This window comes from Budorcas taxicolor, chromosome 5 (assembly GCF_023091745.1).
Source record: "Budorcas taxicolor isolate Tak-1 chromosome 5, Takin1.1, whole genome shotgun sequence".
Taxonomy (NCBI): domain Eukaryota; kingdom Metazoa; phylum Chordata; class Mammalia; order Artiodactyla; family Bovidae; genus Budorcas; species Budorcas taxicolor.
This window is the reverse complement of record NC_068914.1, coordinates 79,804,840-79,815,218: the sequence shown is the minus strand read 5'-3', so window position 1 is coordinate 79,815,218 and position 10,379 is coordinate 79,804,840. Positions and strand designations below refer to the sequence as shown.

At 44.9% G+C, this 10,379-nt stretch overlaps 1 protein-coding gene across 2 annotated transcripts in view; it reads left to right on the top strand.

Annotated features, from left to right (window-relative positions):
• The first annotated feature begins 4,222 nt into the window (after positions 1-4,222).
• ANO6 (anoctamin 6) overlaps positions 4,223-10,379 on the top strand; it is a 235,836-nt gene continuing 229,679 nt past the window's right edge. The window contains exon 1 of one of the 2 annotated variants that reach the window (XR_008199419.1): positions 4,223-4,769. Coding sequence is in view for 1 of the 2 variants with exons in the window: in XM_052641519.1 (XP_052497479.1) it covers positions 4,697-4,769 (73 nt within the window). In the remaining variant the exon portion in view is untranslated. The remainder of the gene's footprint in view (positions 4,770-10,379) is intronic. The other variant, XM_052641519.1, reaches the window with a different exon arrangement.

Below are 10,379 nucleotides of genomic sequence, written 5' to 3'. Positions count from 1 at the left end.
CTTTGCCAACAAAGGTCCGTTTAGTCAAAGCTATGGTTTTTCCAGTAGTCATGTATGGATGTGAGAGTTGGACTATAAAGAAAGCTGAGCACCAAAGAATTGATGCTTTTGAACTGTGGTGTTGGAGAAGACTCTTGAGAGTCTCTTGGACTGCAAGGAGATCCAGTCAGTTCATCCTAAAGGAAATCAGTCCTGAATATTCATTGGAAGGACTGATGCTGAAGCTGAAACTCCATAACTTTGGCCACCTGATGTGAAACACTGACTCATTGGAAAAGACCCTGATGCCGGAAAAGATTGAAGGCAGGAGGAGACGGGGATGACAGAGGATGAGGTGGTTGGATGGCATCACCAACTCGATGGACATGAGTTTGAGTAATCGCTGGGAGTTGGTGATGGACAGGGAAGCCTGGTGTGCTACAGTCCATGGAGTTGCAAAGTGTTGGACATGACTGAGTGACTGAACTGAACTGACATGGAACTTTTATATTTGGTTTCTCTTCTGCCTAAAACTCTATTCCTTCAGACAGTTTTATGTCTTGATCTCTTACTTCCTTCAAGTCTCTGCTAAAATGTCAAGCTGTGTGGTTATGCAACAATGTAACAATAGGCAACAAACACCAGATGTACTTGAGATATTCTGAAAATAGGGTGGATGCCATGGGATTTAGCAACTGATTGAACAAGAGGGAAAAGAGAGAGAGGAAGGAGTCAAAGTGAGGCTCAAATCATTGGCTTGTGTAACTAGTGGTGCCATTCTTAGTTTAGGGAAACAGATATGGGGCAGAGGTTATAAATTTAGTTTTAAACCTGCTGAATCTGAAATGTCTTAACAAACATCCAAGTGAAGATGTTCAAGCAAGTAGGCAGATACACCATGTGCAATACAGAAAGCTGAGCTGGAAATAAATATCCTGAAATCAAGGCCAACTCTACAATTTGGAGGGCCCAGTGCAAAATGCAAATTCAGGGTCCCTTGTTCAAAGAGCCTTTGAGATCCATGAGCTGCTTGGTCCTCCTCCCCAAAATCTGTAGAACTGAATGCTCTGGATCGGGGTGGAGAAGTTGAGCCCCTTCCTATGGCCCCTAATCTCTAAACCACATCAGACGCACACCTCCAAGAGACTACAATTTCCAGGCTAGGATGCACTTGCACAAGGGTCAGAGGCTCATTCCTAACAAGTCACCCCTAGGTACACTGTGGCATTGACAGCCAGGATAGCTGCCACAATGCCCTGCACACAAATGAACCTGACCTTCCCTGCACCTGTGCCCAAGTCTCTCCCTGGTCCTGGATGAGGTGACGGGGAGAATGTATAGGAGTGAAATGCCAGAAAATGAGAGGAGCTGGCAGCTGAACCTATCCCAGGGAGGCAAAGAGGTGGCAGGAGGCATGCTCCACTCTGTCAATGGACTTCACTTACAATACAAAAACCCAAAGATACTGTTAGTAACATCTTCAAGCTGGCAACCACAGAGCATTAAGACCTCAAGACTTCAAGTATATTAAGCCCTTCTGAGTGCAGGGCCCTGTGTGAATGAACTGTTGGTATGGCCATGAAACTAGCCCTGCTCGGAAAAGATAATACAGTTACAAGACTGAATGAGTTCAGTAGGGAAAGATGAGAAGAAAAGAGGTCTGAGGATGGGAGCCAGAAAAGAACCAACATTTAAGGCATGGGCAGAGAAAGATGGGTCATTCTGTGGCCAGACAAATCTTACAATTAATCAGAAGACCAATGAAGGGGAAGATACTTGGTCTATGATCTCTGACTTGGAAAAGCTTTGCCAGTCCTATCACTTGGCCACAGACTGTTAGGCACATTTTATTTCATAAAGTATTCATGATATAGATGATAATTTTTCAGAGTCAAAGGTGTGGTTCTTATCCAGGCCTGTTACCTTGATTATTTTTGAAACATATATTATTCAGTTGAAAAAACAATGCATGAAAGAAGCTGTAGGAAATTAAATGGATTAAATGAAATAACTGACTACTAATAATAAATTTACAGCTAACCAAAGTAAATAATTCATTTCCCTTCTAGCAATAGTCACCTTTACATATAAGTCTAGCAATGTCTCTGCAACATTTATCAGGCAAGAAAAATGTAAACTTTAAATCTGTGGAGAGTTTCAAATGACTCAGTGAAACCTAATGGAAAATCAATCACAAGAGTTTTCTAACTACTGATTAATACTGAACAAAATCCTAGGCCCAAAGAACTAGACTATTTGGTGAAAGAATGATAGCAGGGAGTTGATGAGAATTTTAAAGCTTTAGAATTGGTGGGGAGGGACTTCCCTGGTAGTCCAGTGGCTAAGACTCCATGCTCCCAATGCAAGGGGCCCAGGTTTGATTCATGGTCCATGTTGCCAGTGCTGGGGGCCCAGGTTCGATTCATGGTCAAGGAACTAGATATCACATGCCATAACTAAGAGTTCACATGGAGCAGCTAAAGATACTGCATGTTGCAACTAAGACCTGATGCATCCAAAGAAATAAATAGATAAATATTTTTTTAAAAAATGGTGGGAAAAAAAGTGATTTTAAAAAATGGCTTAAAAATATCTCTGTAGGGGTTTACAAAGTGACTTAAGAACACAGATTCTGGAATAAGCTGCTTGTTGACTCCCAGCTCAACCACTTAATCCCTGTGTGATTTTGGACAAGCTAATGGCTCTGTGCTTGAGTGAAGGAGTGGTGAATCCTAGGGTTATTATGAAGAGTAAATGACTGAATGTAAAACATTTAGAGCGATTCCTAGGTGCCACAGGAGTAACGAATCTGCCTCCCAATACAGGAGATGCAAGAGACTGGGTTTGATTCCTAGGTGAGGAAGATCCTTTGGAGTAGAAAATGGCAACCCACCCTAGTATTCTTGCCTAGAGAATTCCATGGACAGAGGAGGCCAGGGGTCTACAGTCCATCTGATCGCAGAGTCAGATACAACTGAGCAAGCAAGCAAGCACAACAGAACATTGAGAACTGTGCCTAGCACATAAAAGCTACCATATGCATTTTTTAAATGAAAATTGTGAATGTTAATTACATACACATGTAACCAAAATACTTCTGGAATTTCTATTTTAGTAGGAACCATATTATAAGCATTAGGGGCAAAGTTTACTAAAAGAAAATAATCTTTTCTCCTCATTTTTTTTCTTCAGCCTCCTATCTTTAAAATGCTGTATTGGTTTCTCTTTATATTAAAACTAATTTTCCACCAAAAGCTTCCTTAAGAAGCAAATATGTTTCCTGGATATTTCCTTAAAAGTAACTTCCTCTTGTCTTATAATGCATATTCATAGCTGTTTTCCCACTCCCACTGACAGTTGATTTCAATGCTTTATTTCTTTCTTAAGAAAACATGAGAAATAAGTATATAGGAAAATAAAATGCACTTCTGTCATCTGAACTTTCATTCTCATTATCATAACACTTTTGGACTTGATTGGAAAAATACAAAAAGTTTCAATAAGTTTTAGGGAAACAATGAATATAACAAGGGTTTCAAATGCACCTTCTAGCCCTTTGGAGACATCACAATGGACCCATGGGAACACACCAGCTTCTCTGGAAAAAAGTTCTGCTGATGTACAACCCCAGGAACCCGCAGTTCAAGTTACCCCATCTGTCTGAAAGCAGAAATCCCTTTGTATTTGTCTTACTGCTCCCTCTGGTCACCAGGAATGCATTCTTCTACTCTCTGCCTCAACTTTATTTCAGTACCTTGTTTCCTCTGGTTATGATGGTTTTTCACATTGCTCAAGAGTTCAGTTCACACCTAACCATTGCTCCAGAGTAGAATTCACCCCTAACCATAATGGAGGTCTTCGCTTCCTTTGCCCTTGTGACACGGAGGATGAAGCTTTCAAGACGATCTCTGGGCAATCATCTTCCGCCCACTCCCTGCATGCGCCCCTATGGGCGGGAGTAGGGGGCGCTTCTCCCTTCCCTAACCTAACCTCACTAGATGCGGAGATCCTGCCCCTTGTGAACGTGTCTTTGGATCTCGCTTTCTTGGTCTTGTTTTCTTCTGTTGTTTCTCATCTACGAGTTTGGCCTCTTCTCTGTAATTGCCACCTCCCCATTCTCCAACAGAATACATGTTTCCCCACTTGGAGTCAGAGTAATTGATACTTTAAGATCCGCCATGGGCTCCACTTCCCTTTTAAACACCATCCAGACTTGCTCGCCTAAAGGGTCTTTCCTGGGGGCGGCAGCAGCGTCTCTCCCTTCTCGCGTAGCAGGTATCAAAGAAAGCGAGCCCGGGACGTGCCCATGTATGAACCTGAAACAGAGAGCCGCCTCGTTCGGAGCTGACGCTCTCGCCTTCCCCCTTCGGCGAGTTCCCCGGCGGGCACAGCGCGGATACCAGCGGCTCCCTTCTCTCTTCGCCTGACTTCCTTCTGGGAGCTCATAAACCCGCGGCAGTTCAATCACTCCGCAGCGAGCCCCGGCGCTCACTGGGCATGCTCAGTGGCCCGGCCCGGCTCCGGCGGCCAGAGGTTGTCGTGGACGCACCGCTCGGGTCCTGATTCACCGCGCGCGGGCTGAGCACAGCGGCCCCTGAGCCGGGAGTGAGACGCGCCTTGCCGTCCCTGCCCGGGCGCCCGCCCCGTCAGAGAGCCGAAGTTCCGGACTCCAGGGAGCCCCCAACTTTGCGCCAAGTTCCGAGCTGCGGGGGGAGACATGCCCATGATGACCAGGGACGTTCTGCTAGAAATGGAGCTGGAGGAGGACGACGAAGAAGACGGGGATATCGGTGAGCGAGGGGTTTCCGGGGGATGGGGTCCGGTGGGGGCGGGGGGGAGCGGTGCGGCGCCGAAATCCTCAGCCCACGCAGGAAGGACTGGGGGACTGCGCGTGGGCGCCGCACCCTTCTCGGCGAGGGAGGTTGTTGGGACCCGCGGCAGGTCGGGGGCAGAGGAACCGGGAGAAGGAAGCCTGCGCCGCCCGCCTGCGGCCGCAATGCGGTCGCTTCCAGCCGCTGACCTGCCGCCTCCCGGCTCAGCTCGCGGCGGGCGGGCGAGCGGGCGGCCCCGGGGAAGGCCGGGGAGGCGCGGGTCAGTTTCGGGACCGGCGAGGGACGAGGGCCCTGATCGGGCATCGTAGATACGGGGAAGCCCCCGCTCGCAGGAAGTCTTGACTTTGGACAACAACTTTGGGTTATTTTCTCCGGCTCGAATTGGAGCGGGGGATTCCGGGGAGCCAGCGCGGGCTGCGAGCCCGAGGGCGGGGTTCAAGGAGCGCGCCCTGGTAAGGAGAGAAGGGGTGTGACTCGCCTGAAGCCACCTCTAGGTGAAAGCAGACGCGCGGCCCTGGTACGGTGGGCTGGGGCTGGGTGGGGCTGGGTGGGGCGGCCGGGTTCTGATTTGAGTCCGCTGGGCGTGGGCCGGGATCCTTTTTCCGCGGCGCGGGCGGGGGAAGTGATGCAGTGGAGAAAGCCCTGAGGCAGGGTGGACCGCTGGGCATTTCCTACTCGTCCAGGGGTCCCCGGAGCTCAAGGGGAAGCCCTGCGTGCCCTATTTCTGGTTAAAAATTCTGTAGAAGTGGTGCACGGAGAGGGAGAGCTGTTTAAGAGTTAACCGAAAGGGGTGGGAGGAAGTGAGGAAGGGGATAGCAGTTGGAGGAGTGGAGAGAAAGGTCCCTAAAGAGAACACTGTCAGCTAATGATGACAGATAGAGCGCATCCGGAAGACTGGCAATTAAATTACCAGGCCGACTCCGACTCAGTTTCCTGGACGCCAGATCAGTTTCAATAACGTAACAGTTCCTGCTTACGTACTAACACTCTTCTCTAATATATTCTTCTGTAACAACTTTAGTAGTAACTTTAGGAGTTAGGTGTGGTTTTTCGTTCACATTTGGGTACTGCTCATGTATTTATTTTTCTGTTGTTTTCAACTCTCTTGAGATATAATTGACATTTAACAGTGTAAGTTTAATGTAAAACATGTTTGACAATTTATATATTGCAAAATGATCACCACCAGACAGCTAACCCCTCCAGCATGTCACTTAATTACCATGTCTTTTTTTGTGTGTGGTGAGAACATTTAAGATCTAACCTCAAAAGATACAGTGTTATTAACTCTAAGCACTATGCTTAGATACCTGGAACTTACTCATTTTATAATTGGAAGTGTACCCTTGACTAATATCTCCCCACTCGCCCCCTCATTTTAGTGTTTCTGTGAGTTCACCTTTTAAAAATATTTCACATGTAAGTTACACAGTATTTCTCTTTCTGTCTTATTTCACTTAGCATAATGCCTTCAAGTTCCATCTGTGTTGTTGCAAATGACAGGATTTCCTTGTTTCTCATGGCTCTAATATCCCATGTTATATGCATGTACGTATACTTATACACATCACATCATCTCTGTTCATTCACCTGTGGACAGATAATTATTGTCTTTCCATATCTTAGCTATTGTAGGCACTGCTCATTTAAATCCAAAGCCAAATTATATACTCCATACTTTCATTTACTTGAGCATAATTAATTAGGTATTCATCCATATGGAGGGAGCAAATAGTAGTGTTCATTTTTATGGGAGAGAAAACTGAAGCTCACAGGTTGATTTGCCTAACTTCTCACACAGCTTATTAAGATTCAAACCCAGGTTTTCTGACTTGCAAGACCTGTGCAGATTGATGCCCTTCCACCTTGTCGCTCCAGCTGTCAGGGTATTATACTACTGTTTAGCAGGCTGTAACCTGTAAATCCTGTTTCCTGCAGTCCTGTGGAGGTCCTGTAATCAAATCCTGCAGGCCTTCAAAGTCAGATTCCCTGGGGATTCCCAGTCTCTTGGCTGGATCCCCAGGCTGGAGAGCCTGATGTGGGGCCTAGAACCTTTACAACAGTGTGAAATCTTCCTTGGTATTATTGTTCTCCAGCTTGTGGGTTGCCCACCTGCAGATATAGGACTTGATTTTATCATGGTTGTGCCTCTCCTGCCATTTAATTGTGTCTTCTCCTTTGTCCTTGGATGTGGGGTATCTTTTTTTTTGGTGGGTTCCAGTGTCTTCCTGTCAATGGTTGTTCACCAGCTAGTTGTGATTTGGTGCTCAGGCAGGAGAAGATGAGCACATATCCCTCTACTCCTCCAGCTTGACCCAATTTCCTCAGTATACGAATACTGATTGTTTAGTCACCAAGTCGTGTCTGACTCTTGCGACTCTGTGAACTGTAGCCCACCAGGCTTCTCTGTTCATGGGATTCTCCAGGCAAGAATACTCGAGTGGGTTGGCATTTCCTTTGCCAGGGGATCTTCCAGAACCAGGGACTGAGCTTGGATCTCCTGCATTGGCAGGTGGATTCTTTACCATTGAGCCGCCAGGGAAGCCCAAATTCTTATTACATACAAATATAAATCATAGGAGAAAACTTTAAAAAGTTGTAATAAAATTAGCACAATCTGTTTCATAGGAAAACAGTTTTGCCTGTTATGGTGAGGTGTCACTGTTTACATTGACAGTTGTAAATAAAGAAGGGTGAAAACCCAAATAAAAAGTAAGCAAGACTGAGCTTTGTTAACCATGCCATCAAGAGATTTCACTTTAGGGGGAAAAAACCTAACTTGGGCTAGTCTGTATTTACCTGATGGCTGTATCAAGTCAAGCAGTGTAGGTGTATTTAAGAAAATAAATATCTCTATTCTTCTTTCATCCCACCCTTCAGAGTCTACTGATATTAATACTTTATTGTATATAGGGGTCAAGTCAACATATTCTGTGTCAGTCAACAAATACCAGATTTCAACAATTTGGAGTTGTTATACAAATTTAATGTGAGTTGCAGTGATTTTATATCAGGAGATGTTTACCATACCAGTGGAAAGTTTGTCATTGTAAAATAAGCTTTTTTAGAGCTTACCAGAAGTACGCTAATGGTATATAGCCTTTTATGAAATAATTATAATTGCCAACTATGGGAGAGAAGACTCCGGTGATATGAAGATTATAATTTTAACCTCTACCTCTAGTTTTGTAATGCAGGGCTCTGCTAAACCTGTTGACTAACATATTTCTCCCAGCGCTTGTCACTACTGAGAGTTGTGTAATAATTTAAAACTCACGCAGTTACTGAAGGTTTCTATGAAACTTGTCTATAGCTATTAACCTTGTACTTCAGAGCATAAGAGTTATTTTGACGCAATTTCCTGGGTAAAACCTCTATCATCAATTAATTGGCAAGAGACAGAAAGAAAAACTATTTAAACTAGATACTTCTACTAGAAGTGTGCCTTCTAGTAGACTGGGATTTGCACTGCCCCCTGCCCTTTTTTAGATGTGTGGGTTTCTGCTTACTTTCAAAGCATTGTTGAGTGCTGTAAGTATAAGGCTTGCTTCCTTGTTTAGCATGAAATAATCGCCAGAGGTCTGTGAAAGAGCCTAATGGCATGGGAGCATTTTTGCAAAATGCCACTTATTTTCTAAATCATTTCTAACAACGAACCACAGATGTTACATCCGGGCAGTGATGGCAGGAGGTATTTGGCTCATGGCCTTTATTCCCATGATAGAGATCACAGTTGAGGTAGGTTCTGTGTGCCCGGTGTGCAGAAGGTCCTTAGCTGCCTTGCCTCCAGAAACACTACCCCCATATCCTGCACTCACTGATCATTGAATTAAATTAACATCTCTTCCTGTTGGTGTAGAAAGTGATAGAAATATCTTTTATAATCAGAATGTAGATATTTAGTATGCTGTTTTGTTTCTTGCATTTCCATTGTTCAAACTTAGCTGAGGGAAGAAAATTGTTCTCCAAAAAGAAGGCTTATCAGGATCACTTCAGATAGTTCAGGCAAAAGGTTTTTGTTTAGATGGTTGCTTGTGTCAACTAGAAAAACAGCATGACCTGAAAGTTGAGAATTATGTTTTGTTCGGGAGCTTATTGAGGATCATAGCCTGGGATGACAGCCTCTCAGGTAGCTTTGAGGGACTGTTTCAAAGAGGCAAGGAAGGACCCAGGATATATAGGAGTTTTTTTGCTTTAAAAGCATAAAGAACAAGAAACATGTAGTTGAACATCAAAAGATTCCTGCTAATCACAAAACCAGACATCTCAAATTAGAGGTTTCAGTGCTTTTCTTTGTATGGGAGAATGCCAGAATCTGGGCTTATTGAAATCATTCCTTTGATATTCATCTTAACTATTATCTAGGACCTAGTATCCTATTTTCCCTCCATCCTGAATTCCCTTCAGAGTTCATCATGGGGTGGCTGCAGTGGTTGATGAGTTTATGGCAGTAACATCTTCATTTACTGAAAGGGCTGGTGACATTTTTTGACTACTTTGGATTCCAGACTACCTATGGTAGAGTTTACTCTCTGAGCCCACAGTTAATAGTCCTTCACTGGAGTGGGGGATGGGTGGGAAGAGGCCTATTAGCTTTGAGAGGCGATAGTCCAGCTATACCTCCCAAGTATCTTTGTTAGCTTTCTTTTTACTGTTGCATTTTTATATAGACATATCTTCTGCACTATCTCTGTCCCCTCACTACAAACTTTACCTTTAATCACTTGCAAATCTGGTTCTTGTACCAGTTTTGCTTTGTAACCATTAGTTGAGCAAACCTGTGCTAGTTGTAGGATTAAGTGCTGAGCTTGTTGTGGGGAGAGTAAGATGCATGTCCTGGCCGTAGAGAGTAGTTTCCACGGAACCAGCCATTTGCAGTAAGTGCTGTTATTGAAGTATGTCCACAACCATGGAGGAGGACAGGAGACGGCTGCACAGAGATTGCTGGGCCAGCTGTTGAAGAAGCAGGCAGGCAGAAAGCTTGGAGTTCCAAGTATTGCCTGTGGTGGAGGAGAGCAGTGACGAGTCTGGGAAGCCAGGAAAGTGTGGCATCATGAAGAATCCTCCAAACATTTTAAGGGTTTTGGATTTTACCCTGTAGGTCAGTGGTCCCCAGCTTGCATCAGGGACTGGTTTCGTGAAAGACAGGTTTTCCATGGATGGGGTGGGGGATGATAGTTAGGATGATTCTCATGAGAAGAATGAAGCCTGGATGAATGAAGCCTGTGCAGTTCACCACAATAGGGTTCATGCTCCTTTGAGAATCTAATGTTGCTGCTGATCTGACAGGCCGCAGAACTCAGGCAGTAATGCAAGGGAAGGTCTGTAGCCCGGGGGTTGGGGACCCTAGCTGTAGGTGATCTGGAGCTCATGAAAGATGATTAGGAAAGGGGTGATAGAATCAAATTTGCTTCTGGAAAGGTCTCCCTGTCAGTGCACTGGGAAATGGGTTGGAGAGGGGAGATGGTCTGTAAGCCTTTCTGGTAGTCAGGTTCAGAAATGGCCAGTGGTGGTCATGGGAATAGAGAGAAATGGAACTGAGAGCTTGTGAGCAGGGCAGCACCTTTA